This window comes from Ranitomeya imitator, chromosome 2 (genome assembly GCF_032444005.1).
Source record: "Ranitomeya imitator isolate aRanImi1 chromosome 2, aRanImi1.pri, whole genome shotgun sequence".
Lineage (NCBI taxonomy): Eukaryota > Metazoa > Chordata > Amphibia > Anura > Dendrobatidae > Ranitomeya > Ranitomeya imitator.
In genome coordinates this window covers 379,660,644-379,688,351 of record NC_091283.1, presented here as the reverse complement: position 1 = coordinate 379,688,351, position 27,708 = coordinate 379,660,644, and the positions used below count along the sequence as shown (strand labels likewise).

The 27,708-nt window shown below is 44.5% G+C and overlaps 1 protein-coding gene across 1 annotated transcript in view; it reads left to right on the top strand.

Annotated features, from left to right (window-relative positions):
• The window catches only part of LOC138666626 (zinc finger protein 850-like), a 154,737-nt gene that overhangs the window by 47,497 nt on the left and 79,532 nt on the right, over window positions 1–27,708 (top strand). The window contains exon 8 of the mRNA XM_069754822.1: window positions 8,659–8,764. Within this exon, the coding sequence (XP_069610923.1) occupies window positions 8,659–8,764 (106 nt within the window). The remainder of the gene's footprint in view (window positions 1–8,658; window positions 8,765–27,708) is intronic.

Below are 27,708 nucleotides of genomic sequence, written 5' to 3'. Positions count from 1 at the left end.
GTCATTTAGGAGAAAAACGCATCCTGCAAAATTGCTTGCAGGATGTGTTTTTCCTCCATTGACTAACATTTGCGACGCATTGCGACGCTTTGCCACATGTCGCAACCGTTGTGTGACAGTTGCACCGTGTTGTGGCGGACCGTCGGCAGCAAAAAAAACGTTTTTTGCTGCGTTGTGTCTGCCATTTCCGACCGCGCATGTGCCCCCACCTCCCCGCAACTCACAATGGGGCAGCAGATGCGCTGGAAAAATGCATCCGCTGCCCCCGTTGTGTGGCGCTTGCACAGTATGCGTCGGTACGTTGGGGCGACACAGCGCGACGGCCTCGTACCGACGCTAGTGTGAAAGTAGCCTTACATGTTGGGTGTAACGAATGGAAATGGAGGCACAAATGGTGAAGTTCACATTCGTTTTTATTGTAATTGAACGTGGAACGTCTGGACCACGGTCCGGGGGGCTCCGAAGGGGGCGTGACTATGTGAGCCCCAGACACCCATGGTAAGACCCCTCGAACAGGGTCAGATTGGGATACCTGGGGAACATGGGTGCTACCTCAAGTTAGACCCCAGACTCTTGGTAGCTGACCCAGCTGGACAGGTGGACAAGCAGGGTTAGCGGGTGACGTAGAGCTAACCGGTGGGTACCAGGGGTACGGGTGGAAGCTGGTTCCAGCAGTACTGACGTCCTGAGGTTCAGATGACTTAATGGCGGGACGAGATGGAACTGGAGTAAGCAGATTGTAGATCGTCCAGGAAAGCCAGGTAACGGGTAGCAGATAGTCTGTGGAGACAAACAGTGTACGTGGAGCACTGAGAGAGACTTCAGAAACAGAAGCACATGCTAGCAGAAACCGGAAGTTAGCAACTGAGGATACTTGATGCTCCGGCACCCTCCCTATGGTGGAGGGGCTAGAAATAGCAATTATTAACATGCCATTGGTCAGAAGCACCTTTTGGAAAATGTTCGCTGTCTCTAAGGGACCGGGAGCGAGCGCGCGCCCTAAGCACACAGCCCGAGGACCTGCTGGCTGCATGCCAGGAAGCAGAGGAGGGAGGGGAAGCAGGGGCCCTGTCAGGACAGCGTGGAGGCGGCACAGAGCGGGAGTCCCAACGGGGATCCCACAAAGGTTCAGGGACCGGACTGGGTGTAACATAGGGTATTGGCGCAATCAGGAGTAATTGCACAACAAACTGTGAGGTCCATTTTTTCCTATTAGCTCTTATACAAATTAAAAATTTGAGGCTAAAACAACATTTTAGAGGTAACAATGTAATTATTTTTTCTTCCCTGCCAAATGGTAGACATTTCTGTGGGACACATGAGGTATCAATATGCTCACTGCACCCCTAGATGAATTCATTGAGAGGTGTAGTTTGCAAAATTACATCGTTTATCTGGGGTTCTGCTGTTTTTACACCTCGGGATCTGCCAATGTGGCATGTCACCCTCAAACCATTCTAGCAAAATCTGAACCCCAATATTGCGCTTCCATTCTGAGCTCTGCACTGTGCCTCAAATGTATTTTTCGACCACATAAGAGGTATTGGCTCACTCTAGAGAAATTGCACAACACCTTTTAGGGTTCATTTTCTCCTGTATCCTTTGTGAAAATAAAACATTTTTGGCTAAAAGAAAATTTTTATGGGAAAAATATGATTTTTAGTTTTCACTCCTCTATTTTATAAACATTTGTGAAGTACCTGGGAATTAAATGTGCTCACCACACATCTAGATTAATTCCTATAAGGGTCTAGTTTCCACAATGGTGGTATTTCCATTATATGCACATCATGGGCTCTCCAAAACGCGACTTGGTGTTTGCTCTCAATTCCAGCCACTTTACGTTCAAAAAGTCAAATAGTGCTCCTTCTCTTCCTAGCCCTGCCATGCGCCAAATCAGTAGTTTTCACATATGGGGTATCGGTGTGGCAAATGCCATTTATTAAATATTTTGTGTGACATAACTCTCTGGTTTAAGGGCATAAGAATTTAAATTTAGAAAACTGACCTTTTCAAAATTTTCGCCAAATTTCCAATATTTTCACAAATAAACGCAAGTCATATCAAACATATGTAACCACTATCATGAAGTACAATATGTGACAAAAAAATCAGTCTAACAATCAGTGGAATCCGTTGAAGCGTGCCAGAGTTATTACCTTGTAAAATGACACTGGTCAGATTTAAAATATGAGTCTTGGTCATTAACCTACAAAGTGGCTTGGTCTTTAACCCCTTAATCCCATATGACGTACTATCCCGTCCAGGTGACCTGGGACTTAATTCCCATGGACGGGATAGTACGTCATATGCGATCGGCCGCGCTCACGGGGGGAGCGCGGCCGATCGCGGCCGGGTGTCAGCTGCCTATCGCAGCTGACATCCGGCACTATGTGCCAGGAGCGGTCACGGACCGCTCCCGGCACATTAACCCCCGGCACACCGCGATCAAAGATGATCGCGGTGTGCCGGCGGTGCAGGGAAGCATCGCGCAGGGAGGGGGCTCCCTGCGGGCTTCCCTGAGACGATCGGTACACGGTGATGTGCTCACCGTGTACCGAGCGTCTTCTCCCTGCAGTCCCCGGATCCAAAATGGCCGCCGGGCTGCATCCGGGTCCTGCAGGGAGCACTTCCGGGTCAGGATCAGGCTGCAGCTGCAGCTCTAATCCTGCCCGGCTGTATGTCAGATCACCGATCTAACAGAGTGCTGTGCACACTGTCAGATCGGTGATCTGTGATGTCCCCCCCTGGGACAAAGTGAAAAAGTAAAAAAAAAAATTTCCACACTTGTAAAAAAAAATAAAAAAAAAATTCCTAAATAAAGCAGAAAAAAAAAAATATTATTCCCATAAATACATTTCTTTACATAAAAAAAAAACAAAAAAAACAATAAAAGTACACATATTTAGTATCGCCGCGTCCGTAACGACCCGACCTATAAAACTGGCCCACTAGTTAACCCCTTCAGTGAACACCGTAAGAAAAAAAAAAAAAAAACGAGCCAAAAAACAACGCTTTATTATCATAACGCTGAACAAAAAGTGGAATAACACGCGATCAAAAAGACGGATATAAATAACCATGGTACCTCTGAAAACGTCATCTTGTCCCGCAAAAAACGACCCGCCATATAGCATCATAACCAAAAAAATAAAAAAGTTATAGTCCTGAGAATAAAGCGATGCCAAAATAATTATTTTTTCTATAAAATAGCTTTTATCGTATAAAAGCGCCAAAACATAAAAAAAATGATATAAATGAGGTATCGCTGTAATCGTACTGACCCGAAGAATAAAACTGCTTCATCAATTTTACCAAACGCGGAACGGTATAAAAGCCTCCCCCAAAAGAAATTCATGAATAGCTGGTTTTTGGTCATTCTGCCTCACAAAAAATCGGAATAAAAAGCGATCAAAAACTGTCACATGTCCGAAAATGTAACCGATAAAAACGTCAACTCGTCCCGCAAAAAACAAGACCTCACATGACTCTGTGGACCAAAATATGGAAAAATTATAGGTCTCAAAATGTGGAGACGCAAAAACTTTTTTGCTATAAAAAGCGTCTTTTAGTGTGTGACGGCTGCCAATCATAAAAATCCGATATAAAAAACTCGCTATAAAAGTAAATCAAACCCCCCTTCATCACCCCCTTAGTTAGGCTAGGTTCACATTGCGTTAATGGGTTAACGCTAACGGACAGCGTTGCACGGCGAAAATGTCACAATTAACGCCGTGCAACGGGTCCGTTAGCACAACCATTGACAGCAATGTGATTTTCGGGTGTAGCGCATCGCTAGAGCGTGCCATTTTCGGCTCGCGCTAGCAAGGTGCCGTTCTTTTGTGGCGCGCCTCAGACGCTGCTTGCAGCGTCCGCGGCGCGCCCGAGGTCCGATCCCCGATCTTCCAGAGCGGGGACGTTAACGCGACCACTAAACACGACACCTAAAAAGACATTGCGTTAGCGCAATCCGCTAGTGCTAAACGGATTTCCCTAATGCAATGTGAACCTAGCCTTAGGGAAAAATAATAAAATTAAAAAAATGTATTTATTTCCATTTTCCCATTAGGGTTAGGGTTAGGGCTAGGGTTAGGGCTAGGGTTAGGGTTTGTATTACATTTACGGTTGGGATTAGGGTTGGGATTAGAATTAGGGGTGTGTCAGGGTTAGGTGTGTGGTTAGGGTTACAGTTGGGATTAGGGTTAGGGGTGCGTTTGGATTAGGGTTTCAGTTATAATTGGGGGGTTTCCACTGTTTAGGCACATCAGGGGCTCTCCAAACGCGACATGGCGTCCGATCTCAATTCCAGCCAATTCTGCATTGAAAAAGTAAAACAGTGCTCCTTCACTTCCGAGCTCTCCCGTGCGCCCAAACAGGGGTTTACCCCAACATATGGGGTATCATCGTACTCGAGACAAATTGGACAACAACTTTTTGGGTCCAAGTTCTCTTGTTATCCTTGGGAAAATAAAAATTTGGGGGGCTAAAAATCATTTTTGTGGGAAAAAAAAGGATTTTTTATTTTCACGGCTCTGCGTTGTAAACTGTAGTGAAACACTTGGGGGTTCAAAGTTTTCACAACACATCTAGATAAGTTCCATGGGAGGTCTAGTTTCAATATGGGGTCACTTGTGGGTGGTTTCTACTGTTTGGGTACATCAGGGGCTCTGCAAATGCAACGTGACGCCTGCAGACCAATCCATCTAAGTCTGCATTCCAAATGGCGCTCCTTCCCTTCCGAGCTCTGCCATGCGCCCAAACAGTGGTTCCCCCCCACATACGGGGTATCAGCGTACTCAGGACAAATTGAACAACAACTTTTGGGGTCCAATTTATTCTGTTACCCTTGTAAAAATACAAAGCTGGGGGCTAAAAAATCATTTTTATGAAAAAAAAAAATAATTTTTATTTTCACGGCTCTGCGTTATAAACTGTAGTGAAACACTTAGGGGTTCAAAGTTCTCACAACACATCTAGATAAGTTCCTTGGGAGGTCTAGTTTCTAATATGGGGTCACTTGTGGGGGGTTTGTACTGTTTGGGTACATCAGGGGCTCTGCAAATGCAACGTGACTCCTGCAGACCAATCCATCTAAGTCTGCATTCCAAATGGCGCTCCTTCCCTTCCGAGCTCTGCCATGTGCCCAAACAGTGGTTCCCCCCCACATATGGGGTATCAGCGTACTCAGGACAAATTGGACAACAACTTTTGGGGTCCAATTTATTATGTTACCCTTGTGAAAATACAAAACTGGGGGCTAAAAAATAATTTTTGCGAAAAAAAAAAAAAAAATTATTTTAACGGCTCTGCGTTATAAACTGTAGTGAAACATTTGGGGGTTCAAAGCTCTCAAAACACATCTAGATAAGTTCCTTATGGGGTCTAGTTTCCAAAATGGTGTCACTTGTGGGGGGTTTTAATGTTTAGGCACATCAGGGGCTCTCCAAACCAACATGGCGTCCCAACTTAATTCCAGTCAATTTTGCATTGAAAAGTCAAATGGCGCTCCTTCCCTTCCGAGCTCTGCTATGCACCCAAAAAGTGGTTTACCCCCCACATATGGGGTATCGTCGCACTCAGGACAAATTGCACAACAACTTTTGTGGTCTAATTTCTTCTCTTACCCTTGGGAAAATAAAAAATTGGGGGCGAAAAGATCATTTTTGTGAAAAAATAAGATTTTTTATTTTTACGGCTCTGCATTATAAACTTCTGTGAAGCACTTGTTGGGTCAAAGTGCTCACCACACATCTAGATAAGTTCCTTAAGGGGTCTACTTTTCAAAATGGTGTCACTTGTGAGGGGTTCCAATGTTTAGGCACATCAGGGGCTCTCCAAACGCAACATGGCGTCCCATCTCAATTCCAGTCAATTTTGCATTGAAAAGTCAAATGGCGCTCCTTCCCTTCCGAGCTCTGCCATACGCCCAAACAATGGTTTACACCCATATATGGGGTATCAGCGTACTCAGGACAAATTGGCCAACAATTTTTGAGGTCCAATTTCTTCTCTTACTCTTGGGAAAAAAAAAAATTGGGGGCGAAAAGATCATTTTTGTGAAAAAATATGATTTTTTATTTTTACGGCTCTGCATTATAAACTTCTGTGAAGCAATTGGTGGGTCAAAGTGGTCACCACACATCTAGATAAGTTCCTTAGGGTGTCTACTTTCCAAAATGGTGTCACTTGTGGGGGGTTTCAATGTTTAGGCACATCAGTGGCTCTCCAAACGCAACATGGCGTCCCATCTCAATTCCTGTCAATTTTGCATTTAAAAGTCAAATGGCGCTCCTTCCCTTCCGAGCTCTGCCATGCGCCCAAACAGTGGTTTACTCCCACATATGGGCTATCAGCGTACTCAGTACAGATTGTACAACAATGTTTGGCATCCATTTTATCCTGTTACCCTTGGTAAAATAAAACAAATTGGAGCTGAAATAAATTTTGTGTGAAAAAAAGTTAAATATTCATTCTTATTTAAACATTCCAAAAATTCCTGTGAAACCCCTGAAGGGTTAATAAACTTCTTGAATGTGGTTTTGAGCACCTTGAGGGGTGCAGTTTTTAGAATGGTCTCACACTTGGGTATTTTCTATCATATAGACCCCTCAAAATGACATCAAATGAGATGTGGTCCCTAAAAAAAAATGGTGTTGTAAAAATGAGAAATTGCTGGTCAACTTTTAACCCTTATAACTCCCTAACAAAAAAAAATTTTGGTTCCAAAATTGTGCTGATGTAAAGTAGACATGTGGGAAATGTTACTTATTAAGTATTTTGCGTGAGATATCTCTGTGATTTAAGGGCATAAAAATTTAAAGTTGGAAAATTGCGAAACTTTCTAAATTTTCGCCAAATTTCCGTTTTTTTCACAAATAAACGCAAGTTATATCGAATAAATGTTACTACTAAAATGAAGTACAATATGTCACGAGAAAACAATGTCAGAATCGCCAAGATCCGTTGAAGCGTTCCAGAGTTATAACCTCATAAAGGGACAGTGGTCAGAATTGTAAAAATTGGCCCGGTCATTAACGTGCAAACCACCCTCGGGGCTTAAGGGGTTAAGGGGTTAAAATTACTCGTCGCATAAGGAAATGCACTTTAGTGACCTAAGTGAATAAAAATGGTGTGAATTTATTAATAAACATCTGATATTGAAAAGCAACCTACACTTCTCAACAATGAAATTGAAACACCAAGAAGGAAAAGGAAAATGTGTAGAATTATGAAAATCACAGGATTAATAGACTTTATAATGATATGGAAATGATTAAAAAAATGGAAGCAACATTTTCAAAACATCTTGTTTTATTCAGTATCAAATATATTGTGCGCAGAAATTCCTGCACTTACTGTTTATACCTTGGCATGGTATTATCAAGGTTTTTAATAGTTGTTCTGCCATACTGAATGCTACCAAATCCACTGCTGATTGCTTCTTGTGCAATTTCTGGCCAATGACATCCTAGATGTGCTCGAGAGGAGACCATTCCAGAGATGCTGCAGGCCATGTTAGCAACTTGAGGTCACGCAAGCTGCTCATGGTAGCACTAGAAAAATACCGCATTGTCCATTACACTGAAGACAAAATTTGGACACATCACTGAAGAAAATAGACCTCCACTTCAGCCTCCATTGTCATCTTGCTATGTACTGTTATAGCCTTTCCATGTGGTGGCATGAGGTTCATGGAACACCTGTAGTTGGACATCTGACTTATAGCCCCAATATCTTGCAAACCTCTTCAAGACCATGTGAGCAACTAAAGAAGAGGCCTTCACGAGGGAACAGCACACTAGTCCCGAAATTCTGATGTGGAGCGGCATAATGTACGGTAACTGGACCCCTGTAGTCTTCATTTCAGATACACTTATAGCTCGTTGTTATATTCATTTGGTAGTGGAACCAGTGGTTCAGCCATTTCTTGCCACTGTGAGCAGTTTGAGTGGTCTAAACATGCTACTAAGTGGATGAGGAGATGTGGGTCCACATCTTGCTCAAAGTGGGCTCTGATCACACTGAGAAAATAAGTTGTTTTTTTGGAGAATTTATCGGCTGGGTTGGTGTTGGTATGCCCTGGTTACAACGCCACAACCCTATCATCAATTGGGATACTGGGGAGAATCTCCAATGGGGTCCTAATTGTGTTAACCATTGTTGTGAATCAGAGTACTACCATAGTTTTGAGCGGACACCATCAATTTATAATAAACAAAGGGGATCACCTAATGCATATCTTAATTGAAAGGTCAGTGGTGTAGTGACGGTGTGTTCCCCCTGTTTAAATAGATAAATACATTCTTAATTTACCTGCCAGGTGTGGCATATGATGGCGGCGCAGGCATTTACATATAAACATCGGTTCGGCGTCCCGTGTGAGCTACTGCGCAGGTGCCAGGGCTTCTATTGGCCGGAAGTTAGCAAGAACCGTACTGAGTGGACCCGTAACCTCTACCCATGTTGTTGGGTTTTTAACTGTTTTTAATGTTCTTTTGTGTGATGTTCTCAATAAAAATTGCTATTTTTTGCACTTTATGATTGATGTGGTGATCCCATTTCTTCTATGCATACGCTTTTCTACTCTATTGGTTCCCATTGTTGTGAATCTGCATTATTATCTGAACTAGTCAAATCTGTCTCTGTGTCGTCTGTCAGTCTGGAAGGTATTCCAGAGTACCTGAAAGACTTCGGGGACGTGTTTTCCGAAAGCGAGGCAGAGGTTTTACCGCCTCATAGACCCTTTGATTATGCCATTGAGTTAGTAAGTTACCAAAAGCCCATCTGTTCGGTTTGTCCGGTCCTGAGCAGTTAGCCATGAAGGAGTATATTGCGGGAAGCCTCCGTAAGGGGCATATATGGCCTTCCGTTTCTCCTGTGGCAGCCGGGTTCTTTTTCGTTAAGAAAAAAGATGGCTGTCTGCGTCCCTGCCTCGACTTACGGGAATGCAACAAAATAGCTGTAAGAAACACTTACCCTCTTTCCCTTATCCCAGATTTGTAATCAGTTATCAGGGGCCAAATGGTTCTCCAAATTAGATCTCCTGGGGGGCTTACAATCTAATAAGGGTTCGGGAGGGGGATAAGTGGAAAACGGCATTCCTCACATCAGAGGGACTTTTTGAAAATCTGGTCATGCCATTTTGGACTTACTAATGTTCCCGTTGTTTTTCAAAATTTCATTAACCCCTTTACCCCCAAGGGTGGTTTGCACGTTAATGACCGGGCCAATTTTTACAATTCTGACCACTGTCCCTTTGTGAGGTTATAACTCTGGAACGCTTCAACGGATCCTAGTGATTCTGACACTGTTTTCTCGAGACATATTGTACTTCATGACAATGGTAAAAATTATTTGATAGTACCTGTGTTTATTTGTGAAAAAAACGGAAATTTGGCGAAAATTATGAAAATTTTGCAATTTTCCAACTTTGAATTTTTTTGTAATTAAATCACAGAGATATGTCACACAAAATACTTAATAAGTAACATTTCCCACATGTCTACTTTACATCAGCACAATTTTGGAACCAAAATTTGTTTTTGTTAGGGAGTTATAAGGGTTAAAAGTTGACCAGCAATTTCTCATTTCTACAACACCATTTTTTTTAGGGACCACATCTCATTTGAAGTCATTTTGAGGGGTCTATATGATAGAAAATACCCAAGTGTGAAACCATTCTAAAAACTACACCCCTCAAGGTGCTCAAAACCATATTCAAGAAGTTTATTAACCCTTCTGGTGCTTCACAGGAATTTTTTGAATGTTTAAATAAAAATTAACATTTAACTTTTTTTCACAAAAAAATTAATTCAGCTCCAATTTGTTTTATTTTACCAAGGGTAACAGGAGAAAATGGACCCCAAACATTGTTGTACAATTTGTCCTGAGTACGCCAATACCCCACATGTGGGGGTAAACCACTGTTTGGGCGCATGGCAGAGCTCAGAAGCGAAGGAGCGCCATTTGACTTTTCAATGCAAAATTGACTGGAATTGAGATGGGACGCCATGTTTCGTTTGGAGAGCCCCTGATGTGCCTAAACATTGAAACCCCCCAAAAGTGACACCATTTTGGAAAGTAGACCCCCTAAGGAACTTATCTAGAGGTGTGGTGAGTACTTTGACCCACCAAGTGCTTCACAGAAGTTTATAATGTAGAACCGTAAAAATAAAAAATCATATTTTTTCACAAAAATTAACTTTCCGCCCCCAATTTTGTATTTTCCCAAGGGTAAGAGAAGAAATTGGACCCCAAAAGTTGTTGTACAATTTGTCCTGAGTACGCTGATACCCCATATGTGGGGGTAAACCACTGTTTGGGCGGATGGGAGAGCTCGGAAGGGAAGGAGCGCCGTTTGACTTTTCAATGCAAAATTGACAGGAATTGAGATGGGACGCCATGTTGCGTTTGGAGAGCCCCTGATGTGCCTAAACATTGAAACCCCCACAAGTGACACCATTTTGGAAAGTAGACCCCCTAAGGAACTTATCTAGAGGTGTGGTGAGCACTTTGACCCACCAAGTGCTTCACAGAAGTTTATAATGTAGAACCGTAAAAATAAAAAATCATATTTTTTCACAAAAATTATCTTTTCGCCCCCAATTTTTTATTTTCCCAAGGGTAAGAGAAGAAATTGGACCCCAAAAGTTGTTGTACAATTTGTCCTGAGTACGCTGATACCCCATATGTGCGGGTAAACCACTGTTTGGGCGGATGGGAGAGCTCGGAAGGGAAGGAGCGCCGTTTGACTTTTCAATGCAAAATTGACAGGAATTGAGATGGGACGCCATGTTGCGTTTGAGAGCCCCTGATGTGCCTAAACATTGAAACCCCCACAAGTGACACCATTTTGGAAAGTAGACCCCCTAAGGAACTTATCTAGAGGTGTGGTGAGCACTTTGACCCACCAAGTGCTTCACAGAAGTTTATAATGCAGAGCCGTAAAAATAAAACAAATTTTTCCCACAAAAATTATTTTTTTAGCCCCCAGTTTTGTATTTTCCCGAGGGTAACAGGAGAAAGTGGACCCCAAAATTTGTTGCCCAATTTGTCCTGAGTGCGATGATACACCATATGTGGGGGGAACCACTGTTTGGGCGCATGGGAGAGCTCGGAAGGGAAGGAGCTCCATTTGGAATGCAGACTTAGATGGAATGGTCTGCAGGTGTCACATTGCATTTGCAGAGCCCCTAATGTACCGAAACAGTAGAAACCCCCCACAAGTGACACCATTTTGGAAACTAGACCCCCTAAGGAACTCATCTAGATGTGTTGTGAGAGCTTTGAACCCCCAAGTGTTTCACTACAGTTTGTAACGCAGAGCCATGAAAATTAAAAAAAAAAATCTTTCCCCAAAAAATTATTTTTTAGCCCCCAGTTTTGTATTTTCCCGAGGGTAAGAGGAGAAATTTGACCCCAAAAGTTGTTGTCCAATTTGTCCTGAGTTCACTGATACCCGATATGTTGCGGGGAACCACCATTTGGGCGCATGGGAGGGCTCGGTAGGGAAGGAGTGCCATTTGGAATGCAGACTTAGATGGAATGGTCTGCAGGCGTCACATTGCGTTTGCAGAACCCCTAATGTACCTAAACAGTAGAAATCCCCCACAAGTGACCCCATATTGTGTTGTGTTGTGAGAACTTTGAACCCCCAAGTGTTTCACTACAGTTTATAACGCAGAGCCGTGAAAATAAAAATCTTTTTTTTTCCCACAAAAATAATTTTTTAGCCCCCAGTTTTGTATTTTCCCAAGGGTAACAGGAGAAATTGGACCATAAAAGTTGTTGTCCTATTTGTCCTGAGTACACTGATACCCCATATGTTGGGGTAAACCCCTGTTTGGGCACACGGGAGAGCTCGGAAGGGAAGAAGCACTGTTTTACTTTTTCAACGCAGAATTGGCTGGAATTGAGATCGGACGCCATATCACGATTGGAGAGCCCCTGATGTGCCTAAACAGTGGAAACCCCCCAATTATAACTGAAACCCTAATCCAAACACACCCCTAACCCTAATCCCAACAGTAACCCTAACCACACCTCTAACCCTGACACACCCCTAACCCTAATCCCAACCCTATTCCCAACTGTAAATGTAATCTAAACCCTAACTGTAACTTTAGCCCCAACCCTAACCCTAACTTTAGCCCCAACCCAAACTGTAGCCCTAGCCCTAACCCTAGCCCTAACCCTAGCCCTAACCCTAGCTCTAACCCTAACCATAGCCCTAATGGGAAAATGGAAATAAATACATTTTTTAAATTTTTCCCTAACTAAGGGGGTGATGAAGGGCGTTTTGATTTACTTTTATAGAGGGTTTTTTAGCAGATTTTTATGATTGGCAGCCGTCACACACTGAAAGACGCTTTTTATTGCAAAAAAATATTTTTTGCGTTACCACATTTTGAGAGCTATAATTTTTCCATATTTTGGTTCACAGAGTCATGTGAGGTCTTGTTTTTTGCGGGACGAGTTGACATTTTTATTGGTAACATTTTCGGGCACGTTACATTTTTTGATCGCTTTTTATTCCGATTTTTGTGAGGCAGAATGACCAAAAACCAGCTATTCATGAATTTCTTTTGGGGGAGGCGTTTATACCGTTCCGCGTTTGGTAAAATTGATAAATCAGTTTTATTCTTCGGGTCAGTACGATTACAGCGACACCTCATTTATATCTTTTTTTATGTTTTGGCCACTTTTATACGATAAAAACTATTTTTATAGAAAAAATAATTATTTTTGCATCGCTTTATTCTCAGGACTATAACTTTTTTTTTTTTTGCTGATGATGCTGTATGGTGGCTCGTTTTTTGCGGGACAAGATGATGCTTTCAGCGGTATCATGGTTATTTATATCTGTCTTTTTGATCGCGTGTTATTCCACTTTTTGTTCGGCAGTATGATAATAAAGCATTGTTTTTTGCCTCGTTTTTTTTTTTTTCTTACGGTGTTTACTGAAGGGGTTAACTAGTGGGCCAGTTTTATAGGTCGGGTCGTTACGGATGCAGCGATACTAAATATGTGTACTTTTATTGTTTTTTTTTTAAATTTAGATAAAGAAATGTATTTAGGGGAATAATATTTGTTTGTTTTTTTCATTATTTAGGAATATTTTTTTTTACACATTTTGAAAATTTTTTTTTAACTTTTTTACATTGTCCCAGGGGGGGACATCACAGATCAGTGATCTGACAGTGTGCACAGCACTCTGTCAGATCACCGATCTGAGAGCAGTGCAGGCTGCTTCACAGTGCCTGCTCTGAGCAGGCTTCTGTGAAGCCACCTCCCTCCCTGCAGGACCCGGATCCGCGGCCATCTTGGATCCGGGCCTGGAACAAGCAGGGAGGGAGGTAAGACCCTCTCAGCAACGCGATCACATCGCGTTGCTGCGGGGGGCTCAGGGAAGCACGCAGGGAGCCCCCTCCCTGCGCGATGCTTCCCTGCACCGCCGGCACATCGCGATCATCTTTGATCGCGGTGTGCCGGGGGTTAATGTGCCGGGAGCGGTCCGTGACCGCTCCTGGCACATAGTGCCGGATGTCAGCTGCGATAGGCAGCTGACACCCGGCCGCGATCGGCGGCGCTCCCCCCGTGAGCGCCGCCGATCGCGCTGGACGTACTATCCCGTCCGTTGTCATAGGGGCCCACCCCACCTCGACGGGATAGTACGTCCGATGTCAGAAAGGGGTTAATGTGTTCGTGGACCTCATAGGCCACTTTGTTATTATTTATTTGGATGACATTTTATTGTCATTTTGATTCAGACAGACTCGTCCAACTCCAAATCTTTTGTTGTGGAGGTGGACGTTTCTGAGGTGGGGGTGGGTGCAGTGTTATCCCAGGGTCCTGCCACTTTAACTAACCTTAAACCCTGTGCTTTTTTTCCCAGGAAGTTCTCGTCCGCCAAGAGAAAATTATGATGTGGGCAATAGAGAGCTTCTTGCGATTAAATTAGCGTTCGAAGAATGGAGGCACTTTTTGGAAGGGGCGGCTCATCCGAATACCGTAATGATGGATCATAAAAATTTGGCATATATCGAGTCTGCAAAAAGACTGACTCCTAGACAGGCTCCTTGGTCGCTTTTTTTTCACGGTTTCAGTTTTCTATTACATTTCGTCCTGGTTCCAAGAATGTTAAGGCTGATGCCTTGTCCAGTAGTTTTGAGCCCGTATCTACCCCAAACCGCCATCTTCCATTTTTCGTCACGGGGTAGTCTGTTGATGATTAAAGGAATCTGTCACCCCCCGGGAAGTATATGGGCTATTAATATGGACATACAGGTAATAGAAATGTTACACTAGTCCTACCTGTATGCCTCATATTAACAGTTTATGGACATACAGGTAATAGAAATGTTACACTAGTCCTACCTGTATGCCTCATATTAACAGTTATATTCTTTCCTTATGCTAATGATTTCTTCCAGACTCCAGAGTGTGCGGTGCCTGGAGGAAACCCCTGCCTCTTTACTATCCTCCTCCAATCAGCGTCAGTTACGGCCCCAGAATCCTGCGCCCAGGCAAAATCCTGCATAGAATCTCAGACCGAGGAAGAAATAACAGTCATCCTGTGTTTCTTCCATTTTCTAATAATAATTGTGCCATCAGTTGTTGCCTTCTCATCAGGCTGCTTGCCTATTGTCTTGTAGCCCATCACAGCCTTGTACAGATCTACATTTTTGTCCCTGGTGTCCTTAGACAGCTCTTTGGTTTTGGTCATGGTGGAGAGGTAGGAGTGTGTTTGATTCTGTGGACAGGTGACTTTTAGGCTGGGTTCACATTACGTTTAAGCAGTCTGTTAGACTGACTGCGTTACAACGCGGCATAACGCGGTGTAATGGAGTCCGTTAATGCTGCCATTAAGCCCTATTTTGGTTGCAGCGCCAATGCATGCCAAAATGGGCGTGCACTAGCGAAGTGCCGTCTTTGAGTGACGGACCCTGGGACGAGGGCTGCAGCATCTCCAGGTCTGTCACCGCTAGTGCAGATAAGAGTATCTGCTAACTCTATCTGTGCTAGCATGATGGCATGTTAGCACTTGCGTTAACACAGTCAGTTTAACGCATGTGTTGAACGGGCTGCTTCAACGCAATGTGAACCTAGCCTTATACAGGTAACAAGTTCAAAATGGTCCAATTAATACAGGTAATGATTTCAGAGTATGAGGACTTCTTAAAGAAAAAAACAGGTCTGTGAGAGACAGAATGCTTGCTGGTTGGTGGATAATCAAATACTTATTTCATGCAATAAAATGCAATTAAATTATCATACAATTAGATTTTCTGTTTTTTAGTTTTAGATTCTGTCTCTCACAGTTAATATAGTGGCAAAGTCAGTGGGAAAGTTCTAGAGGGGAGATACGTTTCCCTGAGGCTGTTAGCTTCAGTGATTTAAAACCCACAAGTTTGCTCCATCACACTATGTGTTGAGAGGGGCTACTTGGCCATTTTAAAGACTGGGTTATTGCAGACAACCGTAGAGCGGGTGGGAGGTTGTCCACCTTATCTCCAGCCCAGGGTGTGGTCTGGGGTTTAAATAGTCAGCCTTCTGAGGCATTCAGTGTTCAGTGGGTCTGAAGCCGGCAGCTCCAGAGAAGTGGTTTTGTTTTAAACTGTACTGAACCCGATTCTAATATCCTGAGCGGGCGGATCCCCGAAGCTGCAGAGACTGTATACCATTTTGGTTTGTTCTCCCGTTTTGTCCGAAGGGCCTTGTTTATTTTCACTTTGCACTGGTGTATGCAGCATTTATAATAAACTAGTGGAAGATCTAAAGAGACAGTGTACCTGTGTCAACCTACGTGTGCAGCCGAGTGAGCCGATCTACCACAGTACCTAAAATGAAAATTACCAACCTCTCCATTCCTTGTAGGTCAGAAAACCTTACAGTTACTCCAACAAATATGCAAATTGTAATGGATGTAACTTTAACGTGGGAAATTCATAACTGCTAAAGTAACATTTATAGAATTCAAACAGTGCTGGTGGTGTGGAGGAGGTGGTCTGCTGTACACATCACATAGGAGACACCAGAGACTGCTGAAACTCTGTTGAATACATAATATACAGTTACGTTCATATATAATTGGACAGAGACAACATTTTTCTAATTTTGATTATAGACATTGCCACAATGAATTTTAAACAAAACAATTCAGATGCAGTTGAAGTTCAGACTTTCAGCTTTCATTTGAGGGTATCCACAGTAAAATTGGATGAAGGATTTAGGAGTTTCAGCTCCTTAACATGTGCTGCCCTGTTTTTAAAGGGACCAAAAGTAATTGGACAGATTCAATAATTTTAAATAAAATGTTAATTTTTAGTACTTGGTTGGAAACCCTTTGTTGGCAATGACTGCCTGAAGTCTTGAACTCATGGACATCACCAGACGCTGTGTTTCCTCCTTTTTGATGCTCTGCCAGGCCTTCACTGCGGTGGTTTTCAGTTGCTGTTTGTTTGTGGGCCTTTCTGTCTGAAGTTTAGTCTTTAACAAGTGAAATGCTGCTCAATTGGGTTGAGATCAGGTGACTGACTTGGCCACTGAAGAATATTCCACTTCTTTGCTTTAATAAACTCCTGGGTTGCTTTGGCTTTATGTTTTGGGTCATTGTCCTTCTGTAGTATGAAATGACGACCAATCAGTTTGCTGCATTTGGCTGGATCTGAGCACACAGTATGGCTCTGAGTACCTCAGAATTCATTTGGCTGCTTCTGTCCTGTGTCACATCATCAATAAACACTAGTGACCCAGTGCCACCGGCAGCCATGCATGCCCAAGCCATCACACTGCCTCTGCCATGTTTTACAGATGATGTGGTATGCTTTGGATCATGAGCTGTACCACACCTTCGCCATACTTTTCTCTTTCCATCATTCTGGTAGAGGCTGATCTTGGTTTTGTCTATCCAAAGAATGTTCTTCCAGAACTGTGCTGGCTTTTTTAGATTTTTTCTAGCAAAGTCCAGTCTAGCCTTTTTATTCTTGATGCTTATGAGTGGCTTGCACCGTGCAGTGAACCCTCTGTATTACTTTCATGCAGTCTTCTCTTTATGGTAGATTTGGATATTGATACGCCGACCTCCTGGAGAGTGTTGTTCACTTGGTTGGCTGTTGTGAAGGGGTTTCTCTTCACCATGGAGATTATTCTGCCATCATCCACCACTGTTGTCTTCCGTGGGTGCCCAGGTCTTTTTGCATTGATGGGTTCACCAGTGCTTTCTTTCTTTCTCAGGATGTACCAAACTGTAGATTTTGCCACTCCACTCCTAATATTGTAGCAATTTCTCGGATGGTTTTTTCTGTTTTCGCAGCTTGAGGATGGCTTGTTTCCCCTGCATGGAGAGCTCCTTTGACCGCATGTTTACTTCACAGCAAAACCTTCCAAATGCAAGCACCACACCTCAAATCAACTCCAGGTCTTTTATCTGCTTAATTGAGAATAACATAACGAAGGGATTGCCCACACCTGTCCATGAAATAGCCTTGGAGTCAATTGTCCAATTACTTTTGGTCCCTTTAAAAACAGGGTGGCACATGTTAAGGAGCTGAAACTCTTAAACCCTTCATCCAATTTTGATGTGGATACCCTCAAATGAAAGCTGAAAGTCTGAACTTCAACTGCATCTGAATTGTTTTGTTTAAAATTCATTGTGGTAATGTCTATAACCAAAATTAGAAAAATGTTGTCTCTGTCCAAATATATATGGACCTAACTGTATTTTCCCTATTGTACATCATACATGCACATCGCTCAGTTCCATACACATCACAAATTAATGGTCACTCTCTGTACGTGTCGTACAAGCACGGCTCTGCTGCAAACACACTCAAACAGTCGTGGCTGTGCTCCATACACATCATGTATGCATGACTCTTTACATTAATACGGCTCCACTCAGTACACGTCACACACACGGCTCCGCTTTGCACACATCGTGCACACCCGGCTCTGCTACATGTACACACTGCTACACTTCATACACGTCGTACACACACGACTCTGCTCCGTACACCTCATACACCTGGCTCTGCTCCATACACCTCGTACACATGGCTCTGCTACATATACATACGGCTACACTTCATACACGTCGTACACACACGGCTCTTCTCTGTACACCTCGTACACACACGGCTCCGCTCCGTACACCTCGTACACACACGGCTCCTCTCCGTACACCTCGTACACACACGGCTCCGCTCCGTACGCCTCGTACACACACGGCTCCGCTCCGTACGCCTCGTACACACACGGCTCCTCTCCGTACGCCTCGTACACACACGGCTCCGCTCCGTACACCTCGTACACACACGGCTCCTCTCCGTACGCCTCGTACACACACGGCTCCGCTCCGTACGCCTCGTACACACACGGCTCCGCTCCGTACGCCTCGTACACACACGGCTCCGCTCCGTACACCTCGTACACACACGGCTCCTCTCCGTACACCTCGTACACACACGGCTCCGCTCCGTACGCCTCGTACACACACGGCTCCTCTCCGTACGCCTCGTACACACACGGCTCCGCTCCGTACGCCTCGTACACACACGGCTCCGCTCCGTACGCCTCGTACACACACGGCTCCTCTCCGTACGCCTCGTACACACACGGCTCCTCTCCGTACGCCTCGTACACACACGGCTCCTCTCCGTACGCCTCGTACACACACGGCTCCGCTCCGTACGCCTCGTACACACACGGCTCCGCTCCGTACGCCTCGTACACACACGGCTCCGCTCCGTACGCCTCGTACACACACGGCTCCTCTCCGTACGCCTCGTACACACACGGCTCCGCTCCGTACACCTCGTACACACACGGCTCCTCTCCGTACGCCTCGTACACACACGGCTCCGCTCCGTACGCCTCGTACACACACGGCTCCGCTCCGTACGCCTCGTACACACACGGCTCCGCTCCGTACGCCTCGTACACACACGGCTCCTCTCCGTACGCCTCGTACACACACGGCTCCGCTCCGTACACCTCGTACACACACGGCTCCGCTCCGTACACCTCGTACACACACGGCTCCGCTCCGTACACCTCGTACACACACGGCTCCGCTCCGTACACCTCGTACACACACGGCTCCGCTCCGTACACCTCGTACACACACGGCTCTGCTCCGTACATCTCGTACACACACAGCTCCGCTCCGTACACCTCGTACACACTGCTCTACTACATATACACACAGATACGCTTCATACACGTCATACACACATGGCTCTGCTCCGAACACACCCGGCTCTGCTACATATACACATGGCTATGCTTCATTCACATCGTACACACACCGCTCTGCTCCGTACACCTAGTACACACTTGGCTCCGCTCTGTACACCTCATACACACAGCTCCGCTCCGTACACTCACGGCTCCGCTCCGTACACCTCATACACATGTAGGTCTGCTCCCTACACGCACACAAGCATCTTTGCTCCATACACCTCATACACATACGGCTCTGCTCTGTACACCTGGTAAACACACGGCTCTGCTCCCTACACCTCCTCCTGCATACACTCAGGCCCCTGATCATGTGACCCCTGACTCCTCCCCTCCTGTGACCTCATCACAGGTCCTGTGTGCACAGAACAGCCATATATGTGGTGTGAGGCTCTGCAGGTGGAGGTAGGTGCTGGAGATTCCTGGGCGGGGCGGTTGCAGTAACCCCTTCAGTGCTGCAATCATCTGTGACCAAGAGCCATGTTCTCCTCATTTTGTATCGTGCTTACATATAACTTCATGATTAAAGGGAACCCCTCAGGCGTTTGTACCTAAAAAAGCCATCTTGTGCAGCACTAATGCTGCATTCTGACAAGGTGGCTCTTTTAGTTATGCTCCCTGCACACGCTGAAATAAACGTTTATAAAATGTGCCCCCTCATACACTGAAATTGTCCCCGGGGGCGGGACTTTCCCTCTTAATCAGACGCAGCACAGCCGTCACTCCATGCCTGTGCGCGCCGGGTGCCGCCTCCTCTTGCTGCATTATCGTCCGTTGCAAATAGTGAAGAACTGATGCAACTGTTCCGGTTTTTTGAGAGAGAGAAAAGAAAATGTGCATGATTTCAATCGACACATGCATGGAAAACCGGATTCGGAGGCCGGATTCATCATTTCCCATCTCAGTTTCATAAATTTTTTGCCGGATCCATCTCTGGGCGTTTTTTTTTGCCGGACATAAAAAATGTTCTTCTGTACGTTTTCTCCGTCCGCCGGAAACAGCTTTTCTGACTGATCCTGCAAAAAACGGATGAAACGTGTGGCCATCAGGCACAAACCGGCGCTAAAACAACTCTATGAGAAAAAAACGTTTTCGGCGAAAAAAAAAAACGAATCCGTTTTTTCAAAACTCGCCGGATTATGCCTGACGGCAAAAACCTTATGTGTGAGAATAGCCTAACTATTCATATATCTATCTACATCTATCCATAGATTTATCTATCTACATCTATCTATGTGTGAAAGTAGCCAGAGAGATATATAGATAGATACAATATATCTATGTAGCTACAGATATATCTGTCTATCTATAAATATATCTATAGATAGATATAGCCATAGTTATCCATCCATAAATATATAATAGCAAGCTTATGTTTATTAACCCCTTCATGACCCAGCCTATTTTGACTTTAATGACCTAGCCATTTTTTGTAATTCTGACCAGTGTCCCTTTATGAGGTAATAACTCAGGAATGCTTCAACGGATCCTAGCGATTCTGAGAATGTTTTTTCGTGACATATTGAGCTTCATGTTAGTAGTAAATTTAGGTCGATAATTTTTGCGTTTATTTGTGAAAAAATCAGAAATTTAGCGAAAATTTAGAAAATTTCGCAATTTTCAAATTTTGAATTTTTATTCTGTTAAACCAGAGAGTTATGTGACACAATATAGTTAATACATTACATTTCCCACATGTCTACTTTACATCAGCACAATTTTGGAAACAATTTTCTTTTTTGCTAGGAAGTTATAAGGATTAAAATTTGACCAGCGATTTCTCATTTTTACAGCAAAATTTACAAAACCTTTTTTTTAGGGACCACTTCACATTTGAAGTCAGATTGAGGGGTCTATATGGCTGAAAATGCCCAAAAGTGACACCATTCTAAAAACTGCTCCCCTCAAGGTGCTCAAAACCACATTCAAGAAGTTTATTAACCCTTCAGATGTTTCACAGCAGCACAAGCAACATGGAAGGAAAAAATGAACATTTAACTTTTTAGTTACAAAAATGATCTTTTAGCAACAATTTTTTTATTTTCCCAAGGGTAAAAGGAGAAAGTGGACAATGAAAGTTGTTGTCCAATTTGTCCTGAGTACGCTGATACCCCAGATGTGGGGGGGAACCACTGTTTGGGCGCACATCAGGATTCGGAAGGGAAGGAGCGCCATTTGACTTTTTGAATGAAAAGTTAGCTCCAATCATTCACGGACACCATGTCGCATTTGGAGAGCCCCTGTGTGCCTAAACATTGGAGCTCCCCCATAAGTGACCCCATTTTGGAAACTTGAACCCCCTGAGAAATTTATCTTGATGCATAGTGAGCACTTTGAAGCCCCAGGTACTTCACAAATTGATCCGTAAAAAGGAAAAAGTACTTTTTTTCACAAAAAATTTCTTTTAGCCTCAATTTTTTCATTTTCACATGGGCATCAGGATAAAATTAATCTTAAAATTTGTTGGGCAATTTCTCCTGAGTACACCGATACCTCATATGTGGGGGTAAACCACTGTTTTGGCGCACGGCAGAGCTCGGAAGGGAAGGAGCGCCATTTGACTGAAAAATTGGCTCCAATCTTTAGCTGACACCATGTCTCGTTTGGAGAGCCCCTGTGTGCCTACACATTGGAGCTCCCCCACAAATGACACCATTTTGGAAACTTGAACCCCCTAAGAAACTTATCTTGATGCATAGTGAGCACTTTGAACCCCCAGGTGCTTCAAAAATTGAACCGTAAAAATGAAAAAGTACTTTTTTTGTACAAAAATGTTCTTTTAGCCTCAATTTTTTCATTTTCACAAGGACAAAAGAATAAAAATAGATCCTAAAATTTGTTGGGCAATTTTTCCAGAGTACACTGATACCTGATATGTTGGGGTAAACCACTGTTTGGACGCACGGCAAGGCTCGGAAGGGAAGGAGCGCCATTTGACTTTTTGAATGAAAAATTAGCTCCAATCGTTGGCGGACACCATGTCGCATTTGGAGAGCCCCTGTGTGCCTAAACATTGGAGCTCCTCCACAAGTGACCCCATTTTGGAAACTAGACCTCCCAAGGAACTAATCAAGATGTGTGGTGAGCACTATTTACCCCCAAGTGCAGAGCCGTGAAAATAAAAATTCTTTTTTTTTTCCTCAAAAATGACTTTAGTCCGCAATTTTTTCTTTTCTCAAGGGTAACACGAGAAATTGGACTACAAAAGTTGTTGTCCAGTTTGTCCTGAGTACACTGATACCCCATATGTGGGGTAAACCACTGTTTTGGCACACGTCGGGGCTCGGAAGGGAAGTAGTGACGTTTTGAAATGCAGACTTTGATGGAATGGTCTGCGGGTGTCACGTTGTGTTTGCAGAGCCCCTGACGTGCCTAAACAGTAGAAACCCCCTACAAGTGACCCCATTTTGGAAACTAGACCCCCCAAGGAACTTATCCAGATGTGTGGTGAGCACTTTGAAGCTGCAAGTTCTTCACAGAAGTTTACAACGTAGAGCCGTGAAAATAAAAAATATTTTTTATTCCTCAAAAATGATTTTTTTGTCCGCAATTTTTTATTTTCACAAGGGTAGCAGGAGAAATTGTACCCCAAAAGTTGTTGTCCGGTTTGTTCTGGGTACGCTGATGCCCCATATGTGGGGGGAACCACTGTTTGGTCACACGTCGGGGCTCGGAAGGGAAGTAGTGACGTTTTGGAATGCAGACTTTGATAGAATGGTCTGCGGGCGTCATGTTACGTTTGGAGAGCCCCTGATGTGCCTAAACAGTAGAAACCCCCCACAAGTAACCCCATTTTTCAAAATAGACCCCCCAAGGAACTTATCTAGATTTTTAGCCCTCAATTTTTTATTTTCCCAAGAGTAACAGGAGAAATTAGATCCCCAACGTTCTTCTGAGTACGCTTATGCCCCATATATTTGGGTAAACCACTGTTTGGACGCACGTCGGGGCTCGGAAGGGAGGGAACACCATTTGACTTTTTGAACGCAAGATTGGCTGGAATCAGTGGTGGCACCATGTCGCGTTTGGGACCCCCTGATGTGCCTAAACAATGGAAACCCCTCAATTCTAACTCCAACACTAACCCCAACACACCCCTAACCCTAATCCCAACCATAACCCTAATCACAACCCTAACTCTAACACATTCCTAACCCTAATCCCAACCCTAACCATAACCCTAATCACAACCCTAACTCCAACACACCCCTAATCCCAAGCCTAAGCATAACCCTAACCCCAACACACCCCTAACCCTAATCCCAACCCTAACCATAACCCTAACCACAAGCCAAACCCTAATCCCAACACACCCCTAATCCTAATCTTAACCCTAATCCCAACCCTAACTCTAATCCCAACCCTAACTCTAATTTCAACCCTAACACTAAGGCTGTGTGCCCACGCTGCAAATTTGTGTGCAGATTTTTAGCACCGATTTTGAAAAAAACGCAGGTAAAACACACTGCATTCTACCAGCGTATTTCCTGCGGCTTACACCTACGGATTCCTATTGAGGAGCAGGTGTAAAACGCTGCGGAATCCGCAAAAGAATTGACATGCTACGGAAAATACAACTCAGTGTTTCCGCGCGGTATTTTCCGCACCATGGGCACAGCGGATTTGGTTTTCCATAGATTTACATGGTACTGTACAACGCATGGAAAACTGCTGCGAATCCGCAGCGGCCAATCCGCTGTGGATCCGCAGCCAAATCCTCACCGTGTGCACATACCGTAATTCTAACCCTAACCCTAATTGCAACCCTAACCCTAGTTGTAACCCTAACCCTATTTCTAACCCTAGCCCTAACTCTAGTTCTAACCCTAACTCTAGTTCTAACCCTAACCCTAGTGGAAAAATAAATATATTTTCTTTATTTTATGATGCTCTCTACCTTTGGGGGTGATAAAGGGGGGGCTATTTACTATTTTTTTTTATTTTAATCACTGTGATAAAACCTATCACAGTGATCAAAATGAATGAACGAATCTGCCAGCTGCGGCAGATCGCCGCTGTCAGTCGGTGGCAGGGTCAGATCGGGGTCTCAACAGCCAATCAGAGCGATCATAGCCACGGGGTGGGAAAGCCACCCCCCCGGGCTGAAGTACCACTCCCCCTGTTCCTGTAGGTCGGGTGAAATTGGAGTTAACCCTTTCACCTGGCCTGCAGGAACGGGATCATTCTGTGACACACCATATGCTTCACAGGTCGGATTGGCACCGACTTTCGTGACCCATACGCTGTGTCACAGGTCAGGGAGGGGTTAATGAATGTTTAATTTAAAAAAAAGAAAAAAATGGCGTGGGCTTCCGTGCAATTTTCTGCGCCAGAGGGGGAGAGCCGACGGCCAGGGGCCAATATTTGTAGCCTGGGAAGGGGTTAATACCCATGGCCCGCTCCCAGGCTATGAATATCAGCCCGCAGCTGTCTGCGTAGCCTTTACTGGTTATTAAAATAGGGGGACCCCCCAAAAAATGACGTGGGGTCCCCCTATAGTTTATAGCCAGAAAGGCTACACAGACAGCTGCGGGCTCATATTCATAGCCTAGAGAGGGGACATGGATATTGAACCCCCTGGCTACAAATACCAGCCTGCAGCCGCCCCAGAAATGGCGCATCTGTAAGATGTGCCAATTCTGGCACTTAGCCCCTCTCTTCCCACTCCCGAGTAGCGGTGGGATATGGGGTAATAAGGGGTTAATGTCAACTTGCTAATGTGAGGTGACAGTAAGCCCGGTTAATAATGGAGAGGCGTCAATAAGATGCCTATCCATTATTAATCCTAGAGTAGTGAAAGAGTTAAAATAAAATAAAGACACAGCCTGCAAAAAATGAAAAATAATAAACCGTATATTCCCTGTCCGACGCAGTCCAATTAATAACGAGTGTCCCACGACGATCTCTCCTAAAGAACAGTGACATCGGGTGATGTCACTGCTCTATAGGGCCTTCAGAGACACACTGTGTCACAGGGCTACCGCGACAGAGAGGTTCCAGAGAACCGCAGCGCTCTGGGCCTCATTCACACACGATGAACAGAAGCTCTTCTCCTGAATTCTGACCTGGCTGTCTTGTGCCAGCAGGGCAGGAGTTAAACCTAGTTGCTGAAGTTGCTGAGAGCTTGATCTCTCAGCTGAATTGGTTTTTGTAATCTCCTCTCCTATATAGACTCAGCCTTGACTACAACTGTTGTCAGTGATCAGTTCTGCTGCTTGGCTTGAAGTGGGAAGGAGCGTGGTGTTTGGAGCTTGGAGGTTTATCTACAGAGATTGATGTCTGCTGTTTTGGTTGCATGTTAAACCTGTTTTCCTTCTTAGTTTTTTCCCGCCTCTTCCCTTCTCTGTGTTTCCTCTGTGGCTGCGTGAGCATTTGGTGAGTTTGAGATTTTAGTTACCTTGTCTGCATACCCTGTTTACTTGTCATATTTATACACTGGTGCAGTCCTCCTCCCTGGGGGGGAGAGGGGGCCACTGATAGGGCCTGCACAGGAGACAGGGATACACTGGCGGCTCAGGCCTCCTAACCATTATAGGTATATCGGAGATAAGGGAAAGCCAGGGCCCCTTTATAGTGGCAGGGACAGGTGCGGGTCCCAGTACGCCGTCCTGCCCCTTAATTGCCATAAACGGAGTGACAGTATCACTGACCTATAAAATTTTCTTGGTCCAATATGGACCCCATTGCTGCTTTAGCTGGACAATTGCAGCAACTCAGTCTTTATCAGGGACTATCTGATAAGATAAAGGATGCCTTCGCCCTACAGGAGACACCAACCACACTGGAGGCAGCTATGTCTCTTGCGATCCGTGTGGACCGCCGCCTGCGCCAGATTCTTAATGAATGGCCGTTATTTAAGGGTAACTCAGATTTGGATTTACCAGAACATGAGTCTCTAGTGGAACCTATGCAGTTGGGTGGCACTTCTTGTTCTAAAGGGGCTGCAGTAGTACGGCGTAAGGGAGGTGCATGTTTTTTTTGTGGCAGAATGGGTCATTATGCGAATGTGTGTCCTTCTAGAAGACAACCGTTGGAAAACTATTGAGCCCGGGTTGCGGGGAGGTTGGCAACTCGGGTGTACTTGTTTCCTCCATAGGTAAGCCACAATTTTTCTTACCAGCCGAGATTCGTCTTGGTGAAAGTAGGCTCATAATCTCTGCCTTCCTGGACTCTGGGGCAGGGTTTAATTTAATTGATGCTGGGTTTGTTCAGGCACAGGGGCCTAACCCCTTCATGACCTTGGGATTTTTCGTTTTTCCGTGTTCGTTTTTCACTCCCCTCCTTCCCAGAGCGATAACTTTTTTTATTTTTCCGTCAATTTGGCCATGTGAGGGCTTATTTTTTGCGGGACGAGTTGTACTTGTGAACGACATCATTGGTTTTAGCATGTCGTGTACTTGAAAACGGGAAAAAAATTCCAAGTGCGGTGAAATTGCAAAAAAAGTGCAATCCCACACTTGTTTTTGGTTTGGCTTTTTTGCTAGGTTCACTAAATGCTAAAACTGACCTGCCATTATGATTCTCCAGGTCAGTACGAGTTCATAGACACCTAACATGACTAGGTTATTTTTTATCTAAGTGGTGAAAAAAAATTCCAAACTTTGCTAAAAAAAAAAAAAAAAATTGCGCCATTTTCCGATACCCGTAGCGTCTCCATTTTTCGTGATCTGGGGTCAGTTGAGGGCTTATTTTTTTGCGTGCCGAGATGACGTTTTTAATGATAGCATTTTGGTGCAGATACATTCTTTTGATCGCCCGTTATTGCATTTTAATGCAATGTCGCGGCGACCAAAAAAAATGTAATTCTGGCGTTTTGAATTTTTTTCCCGCTACGCTGTTTAGCGATCAGGTTAATGCTTATTTTTAGTTGATAGATCGGGCGATTCTGAGCGCGGCGATACCAAATATGTGTAGATTTTATATTTTTTTTATTGATTTATTTTGATTGGGGCGAAAGGGGGGTGATTTAAACTTTTATATTTTTTTTATTTTTTTAACATTTTTTTCAACTTTTTTTTTTACTTTTGCCATGCTTCAATAGCCTCCATGGGAGGCTAGAAGCAGGCACAACACGATCGCCTCTGCTACATAGCAGCGATCTGCTGTTCGCTGCTATGTAGCAGAAATGGAGGTGTGCTGTGAGCGCCGTCCACAGGGTGGCGCTCACAGCCACCGGCGATCAGTAACCATAGAGGTCTCAAGGACCTCTATGGTTACAATGGAGACGCATCGCCGACCCCCGATCATGTGACGGGGGTCGGCGATGGCGTCATTTCCGGCCGCCCGGCCGGATGCGGTGGTTAAATGCCGCTGTCTGCGTTTGACAGCGGCATTTAACTAGTTATTAGGTGCGGGCAGATCGCGATTCGTGCCTATTACGGGCACATGTCAGCTGTTCAAAACAGCTGACATGTCCCGGCTTTGGTGCGGGCTCACCGCGGAGCCCTGCATCAAAGCATTTGTCATTTT